The 23901-nt window shown below is 52.4% G+C and overlaps 1 protein-coding gene across 1 annotated transcript in view; it reads left to right on the top strand.

The window, feature by feature from the left end:
- The window catches only part of GFRA2 (GDNF family receptor alpha 2), a 73943-nt gene that overhangs the window by 4100 nt on the left and 45942 nt on the right, over positions 1-23901 (top strand). The window contains exons 2-4 of the mRNA XM_016210882.2: positions 1263-1577; positions 5638-5721; positions 20053-20407. Of these exons, the coding sequence (XP_016066368.2) occupies positions 1263-1577; positions 5638-5721; positions 20053-20407 (754 nt within the window). The remainder of the gene's footprint in view (positions 1-1262; positions 1578-5637; positions 5722-20052; positions 20408-23901) is intronic.

Below are 23901 nucleotides of genomic sequence, written 5' to 3'. Positions count from 1 at the left end.
AGGATCTGGAGTGAGGGGCTTGGAGAGGACAGGGAGACCAGCAGGATGTCTATGATAGATGAAACCATTCTGGGAACTTGATTTTGAAAGGACCAGGTGGGCTCTCCCTGCCCTTCACCTCTGAATCTTCTTCCCTGACACCCTCTCTTCCGAGGACTGTGGGCTTGGACCCTCTGGGGCTGTGGATAGAAGGGGGACATTAGCTTCCTGCATGTTTACTTTTGGAGAAGTTGGGCTCCATGTGTGAGATGGGGGTCTAGGAGGGACATGCCTCCCCTTTTGCAATTGACTTATTACTTGGCTTTTGGAAGGAAGAAAAGAAAGGAGAGAGACAGGGGGAGAGAGTGTTAGAGGAGGTTGGGAAGAGAGTAAAGAGAAAAAGAGCTAGAAGAGAGAAAAAGAGAGAGGAAGTGTTTTGCTTAGAGCATTTCTTTGGAGGGGTGGGGTGTAGATTGTCCTGGGAAGGCACCATTTCAGCTTTTGGCTGCTATGAAGTTGGACTGGGCGTGTGGAAGGGCTGGGCCAGAAGGGTGTAGCTCCTTCCTCTGGGCACACCTCAGACCACACTGTCAGGCTTGTCTTTCGGTCTCCCCCCCCATCTTTTAAAAAATGTTTTTTATTTTTCAATTACAGAACTCATAATGAATAGGCTATGGGTCTGAGAAGCCTTTTCAGCCTGTGTGTGACCTTCAGTTGTCATCTCCCTTCTTTGGGCCTCAGTTTCCTCAGGGTAAAATCTAGGGGCTGGACTCTGTGGTATCTAAGGTCTTAACAGGCTATGAAAGTTAAATTACTTTCTTCTGCTTACTCAGTGTAACTTGTGCTTTGGTGGACCTTTGGCTGGAACTGAAACTGATAGGAGGCCTGGGGGGTATGAATGTGACCCCCCCTGCAGCCTCCAGCTATCTGCCGAGGCTGTCGCATTCTTCTTTGGCCTCCTGGCATCTTCAACAGTCTGTGGTCTTGCTCTCAAGGGCCTTCTGGCTGGGTCCAGTGCTGAGGGGTGACAGGGTGGAACCAGAAGAGAATCTGATAAAGCCAGGGCAGAATGGCAGCTTGAGTTCTTGGGGTTTGAAGAGGAATGTTGGTGTTTTGGGACAAGTAGCCCTTCCTCTGACCTGCTCTGTTGGGGAGGTGGCATTGAGTGGCCTTTGGAGTAAATGGGTGTGAATTTCCAGAGGGGCCGGACCCTCAGCCCTGCATCTTGTGTGGGAGACTCTGGTGGCCCTCACTCATGCTTGTCTTCCCTCCCCACCACCCAGACGAGACCCTCCGCTCTTTGGCCAGCCCTTCCTCCCTGCAGGGCCCCGAGCTGCACGGCTGGCGCCCCCCAGTGGACTGTGTCCGGGCCAATGAGCTGTGTGCCGCCGAATCCAACTGCAGCTCCCGCTACCGCACGCTTCGGCAGTGCCTGGCTGGCCGGGACCGCAACACCATGCTGGCCAACAAGGAGTGCCAGGCAGCCCTGGAGGTCCTGCAGGAGAGCCCGCTGTATGACTGTCGCTGCAAGCGGGGCATGAAGAAGGAGCTGCAGTGCCTGCAGATCTACTGGAGCATCCACCTGGGGCTGACCGAAGGTAAGCCTGGCAGGGATGGTGGTGGTGGTGAGGGGTGTGTGGGGGCCACAGATTCAGGGGCAGGACTTGGTAATGGAGTGAACTGGCCAGCTCTCTATCCCTCCCGGCTGGGGGAAACAAGAGCCCAGAAGATGTAGCCTCCTGATCTAGGAGGGTAGCTGAAGAGGGGAGAAGGCACGGTGGTGGGAGGGGGAAAAAGCTGGAGCAGGGGTGAAGGGACACGAAGTAAACCAGGGACAGAAGGACCCATGACTGTGTGAAGCGGTCACAGGAGAAGGCGAGGCAGGAGTCCCAGGCAAATGGAGAAGTAAGAACATTTATTTTTAAGTTGAGAGAAGGTTGGGCAGTTTAAATTCTAAGGCAGGACAGTAGTGATGGAGAGGCTGAGGTGAAGGAGAGAGGGGTGCTCTGTGAACAGTGCCTGGGAGAGGGGAGGGTGGTTCAGGGCCCTGGGTGGGGGGGGGGTTAGCCTTAGTTCAGAGGAGCAACCCCTCCTCCAGGTGCTGGAAGGAGGGAGGAAACAGATTAGGTGTGGAGGCTGGATAGCGAGGGCTTCCTGACCAGTGGCCAAGATAGTTCAGCTCTGCCCCAAATATAGGAATAAGCTGTGCATACAATTATTAATAGCACTACCACCACTAATAATGGAGTGATTCCTCATGAATGTGGTCACTCCTCCCATTTCTGGCAACCTCGAGTTCTAGAAGTGAGCAAAGACAGGGGCCCACGCAGCGTGTTCTCTGTGAGACAGGAGCTGTCTGTGCCCCAGGCTGACTAGTGCACAGAAGGCTAAGGTCCCCGATTCAGTGAGCTGGGTCCTTCAGTTTCTTGTTTTTTCTCCAGCAGCCTTCCATTTCAACCCAAGGGAGACCGGGCAGCAGGTCGGGGTGGGCGTGCTGCAGAGTGCATGGGGGAGGGGACAGAGAACTGCCAGCCAGAAGAGCCAGGTGGGCTACCTGAGAACCTTTCCACATGAGGGGCCCTCTGGAGGACCTTCTGATTGGAGCTGGGGAATGAGGTATTTGAAGGATGACAGTAAACATACTGTGTGTTCATGTTGCGGAACGCCCTGTGTGGTCTTTCAGGTCCTGAGACTGCTCGGTTCCAAATCTTGAGCTGTTGTTGGTTTATTTATTCAACAAGCATCTGTTAAGCACATACTGTGTGCTTCAGAGAGTGACAGTGTAAAAAAGCCGGTTGGTCCTTATGCTGGCCAGCCAGTGTATAGGCTGAGAGAGCCTTCCCCTGGGCCCACTCTAGAAAAGAAGACCCCGCACTTTCCTCATTCCTCAGAACCCTGACCCCCTCCAGCCCACCCCCAGGGTTCCACAATCCCCTCCTCCTGGCTCTTGGGGGCCAGAGGTAGTTTCTGCTGAGAGCTAACCAGTGGAAGTCTCGAGGCCTTTTAATAGCAGGTAATGTTTCTGTGAGTAAGAGGATCTACCTGACAGTTAATTATTCACGGCGTGGGGGAAGTGGTCCCCTGAGCATTTCCTCCCTCCTCCTAATAACATCCAATAACCTGGCTTGGTCCCTGGGGTGGGTGGGAGGATTGGGAGAGGAGAGACCTGTGTAGGTCTGGACTTCGGTTCTTGTCTTCTCTTTGGCCCCTGCTGGTGGGTGTGAGTCCCCTGGAGACTTGGTCCCATCTCTCCTTCTGCCTGAGGCTGAGACCCTCAGCTAGTGGAAAGAACTGTGGTGGCAGGAATGTCACCTCTACTGATCTAGAGTTCCAACTGCAGGGACCTAGGGATATTCAGCCCTATGCCCATTTTGGTGGGGAAGCTGATGTGCAGGGAGGAAGGGTGGTATCCCAGGGCACACAGCAAGCTAGAGGAGGCCCAGGCCCCTGATGCCTTATCTAACCCCTTTACACTGCCCTGGGGGAGGTCTTGTGACCTTGGGCCCGTCTTTGCCTTCCTTCATTACCACCACCATCATTGCTGGTATTTACAGGGTGGAACTGTTGCTGTTGGACTTGAGATCAGGCTTCTTGCCCTTTTCAAAGGTGACAGTGAAGTTCAGGGTCACCCTGGTCCTTCAGATGTGAAAAGCAGAGGCCTCTCCCGCGAGTTCTCCCAGATCATGGCCCAGCAACCTGATGTCCGGATTTAGCTTCATTCAGTCTCGCTGCTGAGGATGCCCGAGTAGCCAGGCCTCGGGTTTCCACAGGTGAATTCTGTGGACGTAAGTAGGATGGACTCCTCCCAGCCAGTCCTGGGAGAGGCTGTTTTCCCCCAGAGACCCTCAGCCAATTGTACTGGCTGACCTGTACCCAGGTGCAGAGCATCTGATGCAGTAGTGAAGGGCAGGCCCTGCTCTGGGCAAGTAGTCCAGCTGGCGGGAGCCTGATCCTGTTTAGATTTACACCACAGCAGTACTTGTTTAAGAACAGTTTGGTTTCAATAACACTTTATTTTTGGAGATAGCATTCATAACGATTAAGTACTCAGACCCTGTCACCGGCTGCCTGGGTTTGAAGCCTGGCTTTGCCACTTACCAGCTGTGTGGCCTTGGGCAAGTTACTTAGCATCTCTGTGTCATGGTTCCTTATCAGTAAAATAGGGAGATTGATGATGCCTACCTCATAGATAAATCTAAGAGGATTAAATGAGTTAGTACATCTAAAGCACTTTTAGTAGGGCTGGCACGGAAAGCACAGTATAAGACCATTCTTATTACAAAAATACTTCCTAAGCTCTTACGTTATTTGGCCTCAACAACTAGCACCAGCTGACAACCCTCCCACTGGGAGTTTCTCTAGGGCTGGTGGGTAGAGTGGAGGACACAGATCACACAGGCCCCAGAGAGGGGTGGGGATGGAGACGGGCCTGAAGGGACGAGTAACATTATGCTCAGGTCAAAAGGCAGATATCAGTTGACCACCCACTGTGCATAGGGCTGTGTGCTGGGTGTTACAGGGCATGAGGGGCTCTCCTATAAGGTGGAGTGAAGGGTGGGGCCATTTCTCTAGGGGGATGCACTTCCCGTGTTGTCTGGGGTCTGTACCCTTTTCTGGCGGCTGCCAGTATAGCATATCCGTGACCTTGCTCTGTGCACCAGCAGGGGCTGGTTACACCTCTAGTCCTAGCCTCTGGGTGACCTCATAGGCTGGCTGACCGAGCCCCTCACAGGGGATTCCCAGGTCTGGGTTGCTGGCACCTTCCTAGAGGTGGTCCCCATGGGTGCTGCCCACACAGGGTCCCCTTAGGCAGGAAGTGCCCGTTCATAGCCCTGGGCCCTGGGTAGGTGGGAGATCTCTGTGTGAGGCTGTACGAACAGCCTGACTGATTATTCATTGATTTCTTCTCATGGTAACATCTCAAGAGGATATTTTCTTTCCTGCAAGGTGTTGGCAGAGGCTAATGAGATGGTAGGGGGTGCCTGGGGCAGCCCTGTGCCATTTACCTCCTGTCACTCCTTTGCTTTTCCTTTTGCTGAGCCTCTGATACATCCAAAGGTCTGAGAAGCCAGCAGGTGGTGGGGCAGATAGGTAGGGAGTATAGGAGGGGGTCAGGTGGACAGGAGCTGGGAGTCAGGCCTCCGTTCAGCAGACCTTTGACCCTCCAGCCAGATTCTTCCCGTGTCACGATGGGAAGCAAAGAGGACTTTCTATCCCCTCGTGTGGTCTGGGTAGAGTCAGCTTGGTGTGATGGTAGAGGGCTGGTGTGAGGGCTGGGATACCAGAGTCCAGCTGTAGTGCTGCCATGAGGCGCTGTGTGATCTCAGGCAGGTTGCTTCGCCTCTCTGGTCCAGCTCCAGGCCCTGTCTTTGAAATGAGGACACTGTACTGAATGATGGGACCTGGCCTTCCACAGGCTATCGTGGTTCCACCTTCCCTGTGCCTTCTTTCCAGAAGCATTTGGAAGTCCTTAGAAGAGGGCAGGCAGGTCATGCCAGGTCACGAGGGAGAGTTATTAGGCAGCCCGACCTGCTCTGGGAGACCGTCTCCTCTAGCTGGAGGAAATAACTCGTCCATGGGGCACATCCAACATTTCACTGGTAACCTGCCCCTGCACTTTCAGAGGGCGCCTGTGCCTGATGACGTTCTCTTTTCCAGGTGAGGAGTTTTACGAGGCCTCCCCTTACGAGCCAGTGACCTCCCGCCTCTCCGACATCTTCAGGCTTGCTTCAATCTTCTCAGGTAAGTGGCCTTGTGCTGGGGCCTCGCCAGTTTTCCTCTGGTCCCAGTGTGGCGGATGGAGCCCTGGGCCTGGCTCAGGAATCCTGGCCTTTAGCACCAGCAAACCCCTTAACATCTCTGAGCGTCATATCCTCATATATAAATGAGACATCTGAAACCTGATGTCACTTTTATCTCCTGTCACCTGTCTTGCCCCGATAGGTCCGTCTTTCTAGTTCCCCAGCTCTTCTGTTCCAGTTGTTCAAGCTCTTTGTGTCTCAGTTTCCTCAGCTGTGCAATGGGGAGCATGCCTACCTGGAGCATTGTTGTGAGGCCTAAATGAGCCAGTGGTTGATAAGGCTCAGCGTGCTGCTGGGTGTGGTGGCTGGCATTCGTGTCACTGCTACCCATTCTGCTGTGGGTTTCCCTCTTCCCTGAGCACCCCACTGAAGGGGGGCCCCGAGCCTCAGCCACTCCCGCCCTGCCTGCCCCAGGGAGGGAGAAGGCCCAGGTTGAACTCCAGCTTTGCTTGCCGTGGTCCACGTGTAGAAGACAGATGAGTTTTTGGGTTCTTTCTTCTTGGCCTTGTTTCTTCTGCCACTTGGGGGCTCAGCGGGTCCAGGGCTGGCTGCCCCGCTTGGGCACTGGAAGGTGGCTCACGGTCTTGGACTTGCTCTATGGGAGCTGGAGGTGAGCGCTTCCTCCAGTCACCACTGGTGCTTAAAGGTGGCAGGGTGGGCTTGTTCCCTGGGATTCCTGTGTGCAGCGCCCCAGGCTTACAGATAGTTTCTTGGCAGTATTTGGAACCTTCCAGAGTTTCTTTTGCTCTAAGACAGGGTTTCTCAACAGCACCATGACTGATATTTTGGCCTGGGTAAGTCTTGTGGGAGGAACCATCCACCCTGTGCATTTAGGATGCTTAGCAGTGTCCCTGGCCTCTGCCCACTAGATGCCAGTAGCATCCCCTCCACAAGGTGTGACAACCCCAAATGTCTCCAGATGTTGCCTGGGGGCACGGTGGCTGCCAGTTGAGACAGGAATGACACGAGTGAGCCCCCACGCCCTTTCAGATGAAGAATTCTCTAGGACACTGTTGCTCAAACTTTTTCCCCCATTATTATTCCCTACAGAGAAAATGTAATTTTCTGTAACTAGGGAAATACTATCTTAGTCTGCTTGGGCTGCCGTAACAAAAATAGCATAGACCAAGAGGCTTAAACAATATAAATGTAGTATCTTACGGTTCTGGAGGCTGGAAGTTCAAGATCAAGGTTCGGCAGGTTTGGTTTCTGGTGAGAGCTCTGTCTCTGACTTGCAGATGGCCACCTTCTCACGGTGCCCTCACAGGGTGGGGTGGGACAGGAGAGTTGGTGGGGGCCGAGGGGGAGAAAGAGAGAGATCCATCTCTTCTTATAAGGTCACAGTCCTATCAGATTAGAACCCCACCCTTATAACCTCATTTAACCTTAATTACCTCCTAAAATCCCTCTCTCCAAATATAGTCACATTGGGGCTTACAGCAATTTGAGGGGCACACAACTTAGCAAATGCCAAGAAATAAAATTTTGTGAGATAGAGTTGAGTTTTGGAGGGCCACAAACCATTGTAATACCTATTTTTTTTGCCAAACCAAGAACCAATTTTTATTCCCTTGAGGGTGACACCATCCTCTCTTGTTGAGAATGCATGTTTCAGGGATTGAGATGGGACAATACCCATGTGCCTGGTGAGAGAAACCCTGGACACTAGTGAGAAGGGAGGCATTGACCAAAGGGTGACCATGTGGACATGCCCTTGGGCTCTGGTGGTGGTGGTGAATGGAATGGATGCTTCAAAGATGGTCTGTGTTGAGCTCTCTGCCCTGGGCTCTCACCATTAAAGCCCACCCCACCCTCCCCCGGGGTAATAGCAGAGATGTCAGGTGGCTCTGCATGTAGGCACTGTGATAACTCCTTGCCCATCCGACAGCACTGCACTGGGTGAGGGGCTGGCTGAGGTCCCTCCTAGCATACACATTCTGATTCTCACATTTCCTGATTCATTTTGGGCAGAAATCCACCTTGGACCACTCCTCTGAGACTGCTTGGAGGCACAGATGCAGGTGGAGCATATCATTGGCATGTGGATGCTATGGGGGGGATGCCCCCTGGCTCTGATGTATCCATTTCCCACCCTGCTAGTAGCTCAGGTACCAGCTGAGTACTGCTGCATGGGTGGGAGCCACTGGGTTTAAGTCCAGTAAAAAAGTCGCTTTGGATTACTCCCTGAAGGTTGAAGGTCAGAAGTCCTCATTTTAGTCAGGCCCCTGCTGCTTCCTGGGCTCACATTAAGTATCTTCTTAGCAGAAAATCTTTACATAATGGACTTGACACTGTGGAACAAGGATGTTGACAAGACAAATGAGGAAATTACTGGGTCTGCGACTCACTAAATCAGCATCCTTCACCTGCTGCCCTGGATGCTGGGCTCTGGGGACCGCGGCCCACAGTGAAGGCAAGGCTTCGGGATCTGGGACAGTTCCCTTCTTATCACCCCTGTTGACTCTGCTCCACCCACAGCAGCCCTCAAGTTGGTTCATGGGAGACTCTGTGTGGGGAGACAGAGGTGGTCTGTCTTGGGTGCATAGATGGGTGAGGAGGCCCTGGGCTGGCCACCAAGAAACCAAGTGGGCCATGGCAGGCTCAGCAGAGACAAGGCTGGTTGGGGAGCTGGGAGGCCCAGGTTCCAGGGCATTCTCTGCCACAAATCAGCTGAAGGAATTGGGCAGGTCACTCCCTGCTCCAGACCTTGCATTTTTTTTCTGAAGAAAGGAGATGTGAATGTAGAGCAGTGCTCCCCAACCTTTCCCTGTCACTGTGCCAGATAATGGCAGTATTGTTGGCATATTTGGATGAGCAGAGCAGCTTGGGGCTCAGCGATTACAAGCCCCTGCCAGCTGAGGGGTCAGTATCTGGCCACACGAGTTACCCGCCCGTAGCTCGCTAGTGGGAAGGCCTGGCCTGGGTGACCCAAGATCTTGCACGATGCCTATAGGGCTGGGTGGAGCTCCTCCCACTTCCACACACCTATATTTGGCTGTGTGCTACCCCCAGTGTTGGTGGCCCTCCTCTCGGCCCCACTGCCCCCAGCTGGGGCCTCAGGGACTCAGAGAAGGGTGCTGCTGTATCTGTGGGGCTCAGTTGCTGTTTTCTCTTTACTGTCTGAGAATTCAGGGCCCTGGTGCAGGGTGTCCTGGAATGTGTGTGCTCTTTATCTCTCCCCTTCTCTTTCTGGTGGGGTTCTTGGAAAGTCCCACGGGGCTTCTGTTGGCAAAGAAAGCTGTTAGGACTCCCCAACACTCCCTGACACCAGAGGCCCTGGGGGAAGGATGAGCCCTCCCCTCCTCTCTGCCCAGTTCAGACACGTGCTCCGGGGTCAGTGACTGGCTCTGGGATTCTTGGTGTCCAGTTAGTCCTAAGTTCAAGGCCAGGAGGAGAGCAGTCTGGCTCCACCCTGAACCAGGATGAGTAATGTTGGAGGCATCCAGTGTCCTGCCCTAGCCTTGTAGGTGGGAAAGGAGATTTCATGGAGAAGAAACAAGGTTCTATTTCTAACAATTCAAACTGCCCTTGAAACCATGAAGTGGAGTATGTAGTGCTCCAGTTGTACCTGGCGCGTGGGAAGAGTGTGTGGGCCTTGAGCCACAGAGAGTTGGGTTTGAATCCTGACTCGTCCACTTAAGGCTGTGTGATCTTGGCCTCACTGTGGCCTTTTGGAGCTCTAGTGCATATGTTTGTCAAATGGGAGTGTGACACCTGCTAATAGGGTTGATAAGGAGGATTCACGAGAATGGACACAGGGAGAAGGAGAGTCACCCTCTCTTTGCCGAGGACATTCAGTTGAGTCAGGTGCCTTCTAGAGCGGATGCAGGGGCGGAGGAGCTAAAGTTGGGAGTCTCTCTCTCTGTCCCCCAGCATCTGTGACCTTGTGAATACTGGATCCCAGCTGGGCTTATCTAGTTTGGTCTGGGGAGGCTGGAGAGGCTGTAATAAGAGAGGACAGAAGGGCTTCTTAGGGAAAGAAGAGACTGTCCAGGCAGAGAGAGGTCACTGAGGGGCAATGTGGAAAGTGAGGGGAGCAGAGATGCCCTGTCCACCTGGGGGGAGGCCTTCCAGGTGAGGACTAATGGGGCGGGCAGGCCAGGCAGTGGCTTTCGTCCCAGTGACAGGCAGATGGCTGCGGCCGGGCTGCCTGGGCATCCTTGGTGAGGGGCGGGGCCTCCAGGGCCTGCAGCGTTCCAGGAGAGCATCGCCAGATGCTTGGGCATGGAGCATGTTTATGCAAACTTGTCTTTTCTGTAGCTGAAAGGGAACTTAGAGATCATCTAGACCCGCCCTCCCTCTGACAGAAAAGGAAACTGAGGCCCAGAGAGAAGGTACAGACGTAGACTGAGGTCAAATCCTGGTTCTGCCCCTGCCAGTGTCTATCTCCGCAGGTGTCTCACGTCTAAGCCCCAGTTTCCCCTTGCACAACATGGACCGATAGAAAAACCCTACCTGCCAGGGTTTGTGAGGACCAAATGAGATACTGCAGGGAGGTGCTTGGCGAGTGCCTGGCACATTGCATCGAAATGCGTAGCTGTTAAAACTGCCTGCAGAGTGATTTCTTCCAGGGAGAATGGCAGGCTGTGGCAGGGCCAGCCTTGAACTTAGTATGTGGGAAACACATGTCTTTGGTGATGTGAGGCTGCCTCCCGCCTGCAAGAGTGCTGGGCGGGGGCTGGAGTGGGAGGCGATTGGGAGATTTTCAGGAGGCGGTAGGACCCCAGGGCTCCTGCTGAGCTGCTATGGCCTTTGTTGCTCTACTGTGACTGGGTGGGGACACATGGAAGTTGGCGAGAGGCTGGGCTCAGGCGCTTTTCTGGGTTGGAGGAAGAAGAGATGGGCGGTAGCTGCTTCAGTTGGACAGCAGGCCTCTGGAGTGGGCCATCTTGCTTGGATGGGGCCAGGAGAGGCCCAGAGATGTTCTTGATGGAGGCTCTGGTGGTCCCCTTTTTGGGGGCTCAGGACATGAGGGAGTCCTACCCTGTCAAGAAGCCCTGCAGATGGCCCCTGAGGGGTGAACACCACCCTGCCCTTGGTGCCATAGCACTTTGTCCTTCATCACGGTGCTCGCTCTTGCCTGTTGGCGACGTGTGGGATTGTGGGTGTCGGTCTCTGTCAGTGCTGTGCCCTAATATAACTCCCTGGAGGATCCTGGAAAGTGGGTAGGTGTGGACTCTGAGGCCCGCTGGTCCTAGTTTTGGATCCTGGCCTCGCCCTACCAGATGGGTGATAACATGGTGGGTCACAACCCCCCTGCATTTCATTTTCTCATCTGTAAAATGGAGCAGTTTGGCCTGCCCTGCAAGGATCGGCAATGACACGTGCCCAGCTCCTCACACGGCGCTGGAGCGCAGGACCACTGGCCGTGGTGATGTTGTCGGGGGCTGGTGGGGGAGCATGGTTTAGTGTGAGGCGTTAGGCTGCACAGGAAAGGTGGTAAGGGGGCCCAAGCAAGTCTGAGGCATCCTGTGTGCTGCATCACAGGAGTAGAGCGGGGATCCTGGCCAGGTGCTTGTAGTGCCGATGGCAGAGGTGGGGTTGAGCTGAGTCTGGAGGTCCACATCTTGTTCAGTAAATGTTGAGTTCTCAGGGTGTCCGCATACGACAGAGCTTTAAAATGAAATCAGACCCTTGTCCTGACCCCCACTGATACACTCACTAGGTGCTTTATTATTGGTGGTGGTGTAGACAAGATGGTGCCCCAGGAGTCCAGGGGAGGCTGCGATTGGCGGGGAAATCGGGAAAGTCTTGGAAGAGGAAGGAGTGGGATCTGGGAATGATGCCCCTGGCAGCACCATGACTTGGAGGCCTGGCCAAGCTTAGGGTGTGGAAGGAACCACACATCTCTGAACCTTGTGGGCTCATAGGACACTTGTGGCAGATGGGATATTGGCCTCAGGGATCTCCTCCCTGGGGGCTCCTGCCCAGGACTTACCCAGAGGACAGAGCTCAGTGTGACTGCTTCCCTAGAGCACTAAGGGTCACTGGGGAGAAGCTGAGCTGCCCTTGGGTGGGGGAGGGCTTCAATCTCTCATTAAGGTCCGCTTAGTGGCCCTAGCAGGGGGTGGGTGAGGAAGGCCGGTCTGGCTCAGCTCTGCTGTATGCCTAGGGGGCCCCTCCCTTCCCTGGCTCTACTGAGGAGGTATCTGAGTCTTTGAGCCCGAGCCCCTCCTGCCCTTGGGTTGCTGAGCAGACCTGTGAGAGCGTTCCAGGTTCTGTAGGCTGGCTGGTGCCCCTGGGGGATCCCTTTCTGAGGCAGTCCTGTGGGGAGGGGTGGGGGTTAGGGATGGAGGGCAGGAGAGGAAGTGAGGGAACAGGCAGCCTCTCTCCCTGCCCCCCTGCATGGTGGCTCCGGCGATAAACTGCTTATCCTCAGGTTGTCTCCCTGAGCTGAATGCACAAGCGTGTTATTTAAATTTCAAAATCACATTCTTCTTCTTACAGCTGTCAGAGACTCTGAGTGTCAACGAAAATTGGGCTTTAGCTGCAGCTCCGTCACCTCTTATACCTCCCCTTTTGAGAGAGGAGATGTCATCTGATGGCCAAGGAGAGGGTGTGGGTGGGAGAGAGGACTGGGGGCGGGGAGAGTGAGGTGTCTGGGTAGATAGGGCCAGGGGACCAGGACTCTTGTCCTACTGATCGGCAGTTGGGACCGAGTGGGAGGAGGCCAGCTTCCCCATCATGGGGCTCCAAGGGGCCTGGGGGAACCGGAGAAGTCTGCATTCCCCCTTAATGTCATGTTCCCGTCTCCCATCAATGGCAGGGAGCTCAGGCTCCTGTCAGTGCCTAGAAGAATCTGCTCCCACTAAGGTGTGGGCAGGCATTGGTAAGTTCATGTCTGATTGCCTTTGTGTATAAGGAAGACATTGCTGTGAGAAAAAGAGAATAAAATTTAGCCCCAGACAAGGCCTTTTAACCGTAGAATTTCAGGTGTCTTCGTTGGTGTGAGGTTGTTTGGGTGAAGGTATTTTTCAGTACCCTTTAAATAACACCTTCTAGGGCACCTGCTTGCTTGCTTCCCTGTGGGTACATAAGACAGACAGTCCAGTGGTGGGCGTGCGGTGTTCTGAGCTGGGTCTTCCTGCTCTTAGTAGCTCCTGACATGGCTCTGCAGGGTCTGTCCCCAGAGCATGCTCCTGGCTTAGCCATGAACTATATTCACCTTATTTATCTGGATAGGAGCAGGGTTTAAATAACAGCTCTGGGAATGGCCCCTCCCACCATATCTGTCAACTTAACCCCAGGGGTGGGCATAGCAAGGAATGAATCTGAGAGAGGTCAGAGTGTGTGTATGTGTATGTAGTGTGTAGTTGGGGAGTGTAAGTGTGCTTGGTACATGCTTTGCTAGTGTGTGTGTGGGGGGAGTGATGTGTGTTGGGGTGTGGTGCGTGGTGGTGTGTGTGGTTTTGCATGTGTTATGGAATGGCGTGTGTGTGGGGGGTGTGTTGTGTCTGTATGTGGGGTGATGTGTGTATGTGTGTGATGTAGCAGATGGTGTGTGTATGGGGGTGGTGTGTTTACGTGGGTGATGTGTATTTTGGGGTAGTATGTGTGTGGAGTGGTGTGTGTGTGTGATGGTATGTGTGTGGAGTGGTGTGTGCGTGTGTGGTTGTGTGTGAGGGTAGTTAAGGGTGTTTGGTAGTGGCCCCCTCTGCATGTGGATAGGGAAGGAAGGGGGCAGGTTGGAGAGGAAGTGAGTAGGAAAGCATTGAAGGGAGATACGACCCCTCCTTCATGGGACTGGCCGCTGCCTCGGCCCCTTTCTTACCTCTAGGGCAGCTCTGGGAGTGGTGGTCGGGATGAATACGGAGGGGTGTTAGAAGATCGGAAGGCCATCTGCACCTGATCAGCAAAAAGAATGAGTGCACTGAACCTCTGTGTGTGTATTTAGGGGCTTCCTGAGTCTGAGGTTATGTAACTGGCTCTGCATCTCAGGTGCCCCTCTCTGTAGAAGCAGTGTGTGTGTGACTGTGTCCCCAGATTTTCACTGAGCGTCCCTTGCATGCCATATGCTGACCTAGGTGCTGAGGATATGTCCGTGAACAAGACAGAGGAGTCTGTTGCTCTCATGGAGCTTAGATTTGATTAGCCTGAGACAGAGAAAAGCAGAAAACAAGCCAACAAATGAACAACAACACAGATGTAACATAGTGATACATGCTAAGGAGAGAAATAACTTCATATGAGGAGACAGAGGTGACTGGTGCTCCTGTAGACTGGGAATGCCAAAGTCTTCCCGGGAAGGACCCAGCTGTGGCAAGATCGGAAGTGAGAGAACAGTTAAAGGCTGTCCCGGTGGCCACATTCCAGGACAGCAGGAGAGATGGAGCGGATGCTCAGATCTGGGGTCTGTTGTGGGGCAGAGTTGAGAGGAGGTGGGTGGGAGTTAAGGATAACTCTGATAATTTAGGCTTGAGCAGCAGTGGTCCTGCCCTGTAGCAGGGTGGAGAAGATGAGAGAAGGAACAGGTTGGGGGTGAGCAGAAATCCACAGTTCTCTTTTGGCCACGTTAGAGTTGAGATGCTAGTTGGACCTCTAGCTGGAAATGCCAAGTAGGCAGTTGGCTGTAAGCCTAGAGTTCTGAGGAGAGGTCAGGTTGATGTGTAGACTGAGAGTCATTAGCATATAGATGGTGTGTAGAACCACAGAACCATCAGGTCATCCAGAGAGTGTGACAGAGAGAGGGAGGCTGGGGCTGTCCCTCAAAGGAGGCCAAGACTAGGGCCAGTGAGGAAGGGGAAGCCAAGTCAGGGGTGCCGGGGTAGGGTGGGCCAAGAGAAGCTCAGGTCTCCAGACAGAGGAGGTGGTCAGCTGTGCCAGCGTAGCCCCAGAAGTCAAGTAGGAGAAGTTTAGAGAAGTGACCATTGGATTCGGCACCATGGAGGTCACGGATGACCGTGACTGGAGTATCCCCCCGTAGTGGGGTGGTGGATTGGAAGCTTGATCTGTGTGGGATGGAGGAGAAGAGGTGCGGTGAGAAGGTAAAAATAGCAACTATAGATGGCTCTTTGGAATTTCTCTGTGAAGGGGACAGTGAAACAGGAGGATGTGGGGTCACAGGAGGGCCTTGCTTTTTTTTGGTGTGTCCTGAGTTGGGCAATGAGGCAGCTTGTGGGACGCTATTGGGAGTGATCCATTGGAGAGGGAGAAGTTGAAGGGCCAAGAGAAAAGGGGTAATTTCAGGAGTGATGCCCTTGAGAAGGAGGAGGGATGGGACCCAAAGCACGTCACATGAGCTGTCCAGTTGTCATTGCTTTTAAACTCCGTATTTAAATGACCAGATCACCAATTTACCAAACTTATTGATTTACCAAAACTTGTTTCTTTTGTTATTTTAAAAGCTTTCAGAAATTCACATTGAATGGTTTTCATGGCTTCTGGAGACTTTTGCAAATGGTTTTCATAGCACTATTTTAAGGTATATTGAGGTTTTGAGATCTAAGGGTCATGATTGATATGTACTTCTTATGGCAAGAAAAGTATATTCATTATCAGTAAACAAAATGTAGTTTATGATTGGTGCCTCCAGTGCTACGTCCATTCACAAATAAAAAATGCAGATGAAGGAGTTAGTATTACATCAATATGAAATGCCTCAATGTTGGTTTTGAATACAAAATTAAAGCTGATATACCACTGTATGGATTGCTGTGAAAATGGTAAAAATCCTAAATATTAAAAAAATAACCCACCCAAACTATATTTAAAAGAACATCGAGCCCTCAAAAGTGGCTGAAGAAGTCCCTTCAAATGTGAAATAATGAAATTTTAACTGCTAAAAACACAAAATAAGATGAATATGCTTTTTGAAGAATTAAAGAAAGAATTCTGACAGTGGTTAAAATTTGACAAAATGTAAAATGATATTAAAAAGTAATTGATTTTTTTTTTGGAATTGATTTTCAGCGAGTTTGCCATTCATCAGATTGAGGGTGGGTCTACCTTGATGACCCTCTAGGTCGCTCCGAGGGGCATGCTCTGGTGACCACACAGGCCACAAACTGCCTTTTTCAGAGGGTGATTTGGGAAATTGTGAGCTGGGCAGGGTGTGTGCATGTTAGGGGAGCAGGCCATGGGCAGCTCAGCCTCTCCTCTAAGTCCCTGGTTCTCCAGCTTTGGAGGGCAGCCTCAGAATTGTGGGGAGCTTGGGAAATCCAGACTCAAGGGCGCCAGCCATGGAGCTCCCGATACAGTGGGGCTGGGTGGGGCCTGGACATCCGTGCGTAAGAGGCAGTTCTAGCACGTCACAGTGCACCAAAGTTTAAGAGCCTCAACCTTAAATTGGTCACTTCCCTTCTAGTGCACACGCACTGCTGCTGGAATGGGCTACAAGCATGAGAATAAATATTTGTGTTTTAATGGCAGTGCGTTGGAACACATATTAGAAAAATCCAGAACTAGCGTAGATCTTATCATTTAGGACAAATCTAGGTGGGTACTGAAAAATTTAAAAAGTGAGTTGACTGAAGAAATTTAAACATTTCATTTAATTTAAGAAGTAAGGGATTTAAAGAAGAAGATAATTATATGTTAGTATAGGTGATACTGGAAACATGGCCGAAGTGATATATGCGTTACCTGGGAGACAGAAACTCTATGTGTGTCAAACAAAAATCTTGGATATTCAGTTTGAAGTTCTAGGGACAGATGGTCATTGGCTCAGGGCAGCACCCCGGGAGGGAAGAGGGGAGGTGGGCGAGGCTTGCTGGGGTGAGGTAGCCCCTCTATCATGGTTGTCTGCCCCCCTGCCCCACCCTGCCCTCACCAAAGGAGGGTAAGAGAGGGGATGAAGAAGCCAGAATGTGTCCCCAGGGACATGAGCTGGTAGGTTTTGGAAAGTGCCAGGCTTGGTTAAATCCCGCCTCACTCTCCTGGGGCAGCTGTTACCATTTACTCCTTGGCTGAGTCTGTCCATCTGGCTCCTGTCAGCAGGCCTGGGAAACCCACGTGGGTAGGAGTGGGAAGGAGTCTGAGGGTGGGTCTGCCCAGGCCTGGGATGAATTTGTAGCTGCTGAGTCCCTGGCAGTTTCCTGTGTGGTCTCATCTCTCTGTTCAGGCACAGGGTGTGGGGTGTGGGAGTGTGTGTGTGTGTGTGTGTGTGTGTGTGTGTGTGTGTGTGTGTTGGGGGTGGTGGTGCTAGCAGGCGCCTCCATCCTGCTTTTTGGACATTTTTGTTTAGGGGGCTGGGGCCCACACTGGGCAAGGCTGGTGTTTGGAATCCAGTCCCTCCCCCTTGCTCCCCAGTGGGGCCTCTTGAAGAGGAAAATAAAGCCTTCTGGGCCTGAGGGAGGGCACCTTAGTGTGGATGGAGAGGCAGTGATGGGCTGGGAAGGGGCTGTCGGGTCGACCTGCCCGCCCCTGGCACATGCCTCCCAGAGCCAAGGCTAGCCAGAGCCAAGGCCAGCTCCCGGGGCCTTTCCCCACGTGGAGTGCGGGTCCTGTTAATGGGCCCACTCACCCCCTGCACCCACTCTGGGAGGATCAGAAGGGACATCTTCCTGGTAACTAGGCAATTACTGTTACTATTGCCACAGTTTTTTGTTTCTTTTGTTTTTTTTCTAGGAAATTTACCAAGTTTTGGCCCAGGGGTTTACATCTGCCAGCCCGTAGCAAAAGCTTTCACTATTCAAGCTCCAAATGGAAGGCACTGAGGCTATAATTACACCGGCATTAGCTCAGAAACATGCTGAGAGGAGCGGGAACGAAGCACCTGGGGAACCTAAAAGTAGCCGTGGGCCTAAATTAGCTGCTGTTCCGTTTGTGGTTGTCGCCCTGCCCGTCTGGGGTCTCTTTCTGTCCTTCACCTCGGCCCAGGCTGCTTCCCTCTTCCCTCCTGCCAGCATCCCGACAGGTGCACTGAACGGGAAAGAGCCACCTGGCGGGTCGGGGAGAACCCTCCCTAGGGGCCATCCCTCCAGAATGGCCTCGTGTAGACAGGCGTCCTCGGGTTCCTGACGGGCGGGGGGCAGAGTGGTTTGGCAGCAGCTCAGGGAGCTGCCAGGGGGGCCACGCGCCCCACTGTGACCAGAAAGCCACTGCTCAGCCTCCAGAGTCATCTCTGCCGCTTCCTTCCTTTGGTCTCCACCTCCAGGCGCCCTGAGTGCTGTCACCTCCTCTGCTGCTGTTAGTGCCCTCCATCTGGGACCCCTTTCCACTCTCTTTTCTTCCTCTGACTCGTCCTGTAGGTGTCAACAAGGATGTCACTGCTTCTCTGACCCTGGTCTGGGCAGGATGCTCCCTGCTCTGCTCCCACAGCACCCTGACTTCTCTGCATGGCCTGTTCCTTTGTCCCTAGCTGCGTCTCTGGGGAAGTGCCGGTATATAGTAGGCCCTCAATAAAGATTTATTAATTGAAGGAGCAGGAAAACAAAGCTTGATTCCCTGCCTGCCTTATTTCTCTTTTTGTTTTTACAAGGAGAGAGGGAGTTTGCTCTTTCTGCCTTTGTAGGGCTGTTGCTGGTGAGGTACGCTATTGGGGTGATGGCTTGGTCTTCGTTGATTGACCCCGACTTTAACTTCTGAGCACTTCTGGGCTGGGCTCCACATTGATACTTGATCAGACGTGATCTTGCTTTCTGTCAGCTTGTCTTCCTTAATAATATTCACCAACACTCTTTGAGCACTTATTATGAAGTAGATACTGTTCTAAGTACATTTATTTTTTCACTCATCAAATGCTTACTCAGCACCCACCATGCATCAGGAGCTGGGACATATTGATACAGCACAGTGAGCACAACTGACAAAGCCCCTGCCTTCATGGAGCTTATATTTGATACAAACAAATAAGTCAGTAAGGGGAAACAGATCGGAGTAGGGGTAAAGGGAATGACTTGTTATGTATAGGGCGGTCAGGAAGGACATACAGATAAAGTAGCATTTGAGCACAGACCTTAAAGAAGTGAGGAATGGAGCTGTGTGGTCATGGGGATAGGGGAGAGCTTTCCAGGAAGAGAAAGCAGCAAGTGCAAAGGCCCTGAGGTCAGGGCATGTTCCAAGAAAACCAAGGAGACCAGTGTGGCTGGAATGGATGGAGTGAGCAGGGGAAGGAGTAGGAGATAAGATCGTATAGAGCACTGCTGGCTAATAGGAATACAGGGTGGGGCAAAAGTAGGTTTATAGTTGTGAGTACGCAAAACACAGTGCTTATTCATATAGTCTTATTTATTTATTATTGTATTATTTTTTATATGAACAACTGTAAGCCTACTTTTGCCTCACCCTGTATAATGTCACATATGTATTCTAAAATTTCAAGTAGTCACATTAAAAAAGTAAAAAGAAACAAGTGAAATGAATTATAATACATTTGTTTAACACAATATCTCCAGAATATCATCACTTCAACATGTGATCAAAGTAAAACGTTGTTAGTGAAATGCTTTACACTTTTTTCTTATGAAGTACTCGAAATCTGGTGTGGACATCTCATTGTAGGCCAGCCACACTTCAAGCTCAATGGCCACGCGTGGCGAGTATTGGACAGCACAGGTGTAGAGGCCCATAGGCCATGCTAAGGTCTCTGAATGAGATGGGAAGTCACTGGAAGCTTTGGGGCCTGGGATCCTTATCTCTCTGCCTCAGGTTCTAGAAGGTTTGCTTTACCTGTGATGAGAAAATTGTTTTGAGGTGAGAGGCAATTTCAAGGACAGAGCAGGGAGCCTGGGCAGGAGGCCCTTACCAGCACACAGCCATGGTGACTTGGAGCAAGGTGGTAGCAGTGGTGATATGTGGTTGGATTCTGGATGTATTTTGAAGGTGGAACTGCCAGATTTTTCTGACATGGTATGTGATGAGAGAGGAGTCAAGGAAACACCAAGATTTTCGGCCTGAGCTCTAGAAGGGTGGGGCTGTTTTCAGAGGGATGGAGAAGACCGGGAGTGGACACGGCCTTGGGGGAACATAGGAGGTTTGGTTTGGGGCATGTTAAGTTTGGGATGTGGGTGTCAATCTTCCAGGTGGAACTAGCAAGCAGGCAGGTAGACATATGAATCTGGGGTTCAGTGGGGAAGTCTGATTGGGAATGTAAATTTGGGAGTTATTGATGACAGTTAAGGCCATGAGGTGGTCTGAGGGCCCTGAGGAGCAGGTGCAGGTAGAGAAGGGGGGGCTGAGCCTGATGGAGGAAGCCTGGTTAGGTGATCCCATTTCACAGATGAGGAAGCTGAGGCAGAGCATAGAGAATGCTGGGAGGTGTCCCCAGAGAGCAGGTGAGGTTTTGTCCCCATGCCTGTGCAGGCCTCTGACCTCTCTCGCCCTCCCTGTCCAGGGACTGGGGCAGACCCGGCGGTCAGTGCCAAGAGCAACCACTGCCTGGATGCTGCCAAGGCCTGCAACCTGAATGAGAACTGCAAGAAGCTGCGCTCCTCCTACATCTCCATCTGCAACCGGGAGATCTCGCCCACCGAGCGCTGCAACCGCCGCAAGTGCCACAAGGCCCTGCGCCAGTTCTTCGACCGGGTGCCCAGCGAGTACACCTACCGCATGCTCTTCTGCTCCTGCCAGGACCAGGCGTGTGCCGAGCGCCGGCGGCAGACCATCCTGCCCAGCTGCTCCTACGAGGACAGGGAGAAGCCCAACTGCCTGGACCTGCGCAGCGTGTGCCGAGCCGACCACCTGTGCCGGTAAGAATGTTGGCCGCCGTCCTGCAGGGTGTCAGAGGTGGGAGCCCTCCCTTCCTGGCATCCCCTGGCTGCTGGATTATGATCCTGGGCTCAGCAAAGACTTGGACGTGTGCAGAATAAACTGTCCTCCCTCCCTCCCTCCCTCCCCACTCCCCCCCTTCATCCCTCCCTCCCTCCGCATAGGTCTTGTTTGCCTTCCCTGTGCCCAGCCTCATGCTAAGCACCATGGGGAAAACAAGATGAAAACTCAAGGAGCTTATAATTTAAATTATAGACCCCTAGAGCCAGGAACAGGTCTTCATTAATTCAGCCCTACCTCTAATAGAAGCCCTCAATCTCCCCATGAGGTAATGTGGCCATCAGGAAAGGGCTCTCAGGAGGCAGAGGCAGGTCTTCCCACATCAAGAGCTGAGCCCATCAAGTGCTGGGGTAGAACATGGGTCTGGAGTCTGAGAGTTCTGGGTATGAATCTAGACTTTTCTACTTACTATCTGTCACTGGAGCAAGTTTTTTAAATATCCCGAGTCTCCATTCCTTTATCTGTAAAACCAGAATAAAAATACCCATATCCCAGGGTTACTGTGATTACATAGTGTGTGTCCAGAGCTTAGCACAGAGCCTGGCCAATAGTATATGTTTAAGTGTAGCCTAATTATTAGGTTTTTTTGTTGTTACAGTGAGTTGAAATTTGCCTCTTTATGATTCTCTTGCTTTTCCTGTTTGTTGCTAAGCATTTATTGGGGCCCCTCTCACACCCAGTGCTAGGTTCTAAGGCCTGGGCATGCAGAGGTGAACACGATCCTCTCTAAGGAGCATCCAGCCCAGAAAGGAGGACAGGAGAGCAGTGGTCCCAGTGCAGTGGGACAAAGGCTGAGGGCACCCTGAGGAGGGAGCACAGGGGAGGGGCATCTTCCTCAGCCTGGGGGTCCAGAGGAGGGGTCTTGAGCTGAACCTTGGGAAATGAGAGGGGGAAAGTCAGGGACTAAGTCAGCTGGAAAAACATATGCAAAGGCTGGAGGGTAGGAGAGAACCTGGACAGGTGGTAGGCACATATAGAGTATGGGCTATGAGGTGAGGAGGCCAGAGGTGAAGCTGCGGGAGAAACAGGGCTTACTACAGTGCAGAAAGAGGGTGCCTACTATATACCAGGCATCTGTCTATTTTATGGCTTATCTCATTTAATCCTTGCAATGAGACTACATGTGAGGTAGGCACTGTTACCATCTTTATATGCCAAATGAGGAACCGGAGATAGAAAGTGACCTGCCTAAGGTCACACAGCCCATGCATTTCAGAGCTGGGGTCTGGTCTATACTGCTTTTGTCCCAGGATAGCGTACTGGTCTGGACTAAGGTAGTGACCGTGGTGATGGAGGGAAATGTGTCTTTAAGTAGACTTTACAGGACTGATCTTGAAGGCGCAGCCAGGGAGCCTGTGCCCTGCCTTTCACCCATGTTTGGTTCCCAGCCCATGAGCCTTCAGGACTGTGGACTTAAGACCAGAAGAGGCTTTTCCTTTAAAAAGTTCTGATATGGAGTCTGGAAAGCCCGGAGGATCTCTTGGAATGAATCCATGGGATTTGGCTAAATTCTCTCGCCTCAGCTCCCCAATGGGCTATGACCTACTTTTTTTGTTTTGTTTTATTTCTACTCTCTCAGTTGACACTCATTGCAAGGATGGGTGTGGAAGTCCAGATCGTGTGTGTGTGTGTGTGTGTGTGTGTTGTGGTTGGGGGGCTGTGGGAAAGAGGGTTCTGTTGTCCTGTAAACTGTTCCCTCCTCGGCCTTGTGTGGAAGAGGCCCTCAGAAATGCCCTGCTCCTCTTGGTCTGCCAAGAGGATATAAATAACTCGGCTCTGGCCCTGTGCCATATCCTGGGCTGCAGCTAACCTCTGGGTGCTGAGGATGTGTATAAATAGATTCCAGCCTGGGGCTACCCTGGCTGCCTGGACCCCTTCGTGTGGTGGACACTGTCCTTGTCCCAGAGGACTGCTGAGAAGGCAGAGGGCTTGGGGTCCCTTCCCTCAAAGCTATCTGCAGGCAGTAGGGGAGAATCCTTTCAGCAAGCCCCCTCTTGCCTAGCTTGGGGCGTGTCTGGTGTCTGTAGGCAGTGTGGATGACAGGTCTGGGTTTAATTCCTGGCTCCTTGGGTGGGGCTGTTCCTCAGCTTCTTTTGGACTCTCTATGGAACCTGTTGGCTGCTGTTTTTAGCAGGTTATCTCTAAATAGCAGCAAATGATTATTTGCATAGTGGTAGGTGGGCTGTGGGGCTTCCACGCCTTCACTTCTTAGGAAGGAGAGGGTCCTTGCCAGCCAATTGTTCCTGGGGCCAGTGGGTTAGCTGTTGCAAGAGGAATGAGGGTCTTGGGGGCATTACTTTATTCTTTTATCAACTGTTATTGGTTATCCACTCTGTGCCATGCCTTCTGTTTGGGATGGGAGAGTGAATGAAGTAGGTAGAGGTCCTGGCCGACAGGACACAGTGTTTATTGCCCCTGCAATGGGAAGAGCCACATAACAGACTAGATGATAGTATTTCTACTCAGGTTCTCTTGAAATTCCACTTCCACTTTGCTACCTAGCAGGCCTTCCCTGGGTCACTCTGGTGGCATAGGAGAGCAGCCCCTTCTTGGGGGAGATGAGCCATGGACAGGTGAACCTTGCCCAACATCCCCATGCACCCTCAGGCCAGAGCTGTGTCCCGGAGTGCCACAGGTGAGGAAGCCACCGCTTCCTGAGAACATCCCAACCAGCGTGGTTGCCGGTGGAGGGATGCTCTGCATGCGGGGAGGGACCGTGGGATCCTCAGCCCTGCCGGAGACCCCAAGACCCATCTTTCCCTTGGGGATCCCATGCTGCCTCCTGCTGCTGGCCTCCCTCAGTAGGGGCCCTGCTCACCCTTGAACTCTGGGCCAAGGGTACTCAAAGGACTTCTCTTAGAATTTCCTGTGGCAAGTTGAGATAAGGCTGGAATGTTGACTATTTCTTCACTAAAGCCCGTGGGAAAATAAACAGAGAAGCTGCAACCTAGATATCTAGTTTACAAGATCTGGCTCCTGCATCTTCCTGCTCTGGCCACCATAGGGATATCAGCATGGCTGGGCAGAAAGTGCCTTTAACCTCGACCATCTAGGCTGCTCTCTGGACATCTGGGCTCTACAAAGCTCATGCCCCATAGAGACGAGGTGCACCCCCTGTGGAGTTCTGCATGGGAACCCACTCCATTGGGTTAGTGGCAGGAGGACTGACCTATTTGGAGAGGTGCCACTTACACAGAAATAATCAGAACAGAAGCCAGTGAGGTTTGCTCAGATCTGAGGCAGGTTGTGCCTCACCTGTAGTTGTCCTGTGTGGTGTTTGCTTGCACAGGGGCGGGGCACACTGATGGCTCCCCTGATCTTGCTCTGCTCACTGGCTCCTCGGTCATCTCTGCTTCAGTCATTGCCATGGGCTCTCGGCTGGCTAGTGTCTTAATCTGCTTGGCTGCTGTAATAA

The sequence above is a fragment of the Miniopterus natalensis genome, chromosome 4 (assembly GCF_054644295.1).
Source record: "Miniopterus natalensis isolate mMinNat1 chromosome 4, mMinNat1.hap1, whole genome shotgun sequence".
In the NCBI taxonomy this organism is placed as follows: domain Eukaryota; kingdom Metazoa; phylum Chordata; class Mammalia; order Chiroptera; family Miniopteridae; genus Miniopterus; species Miniopterus natalensis.
Note: the sequence above shows the minus strand (reverse complement) of the source record. Positions and strands in the feature narration are given on the sequence as shown.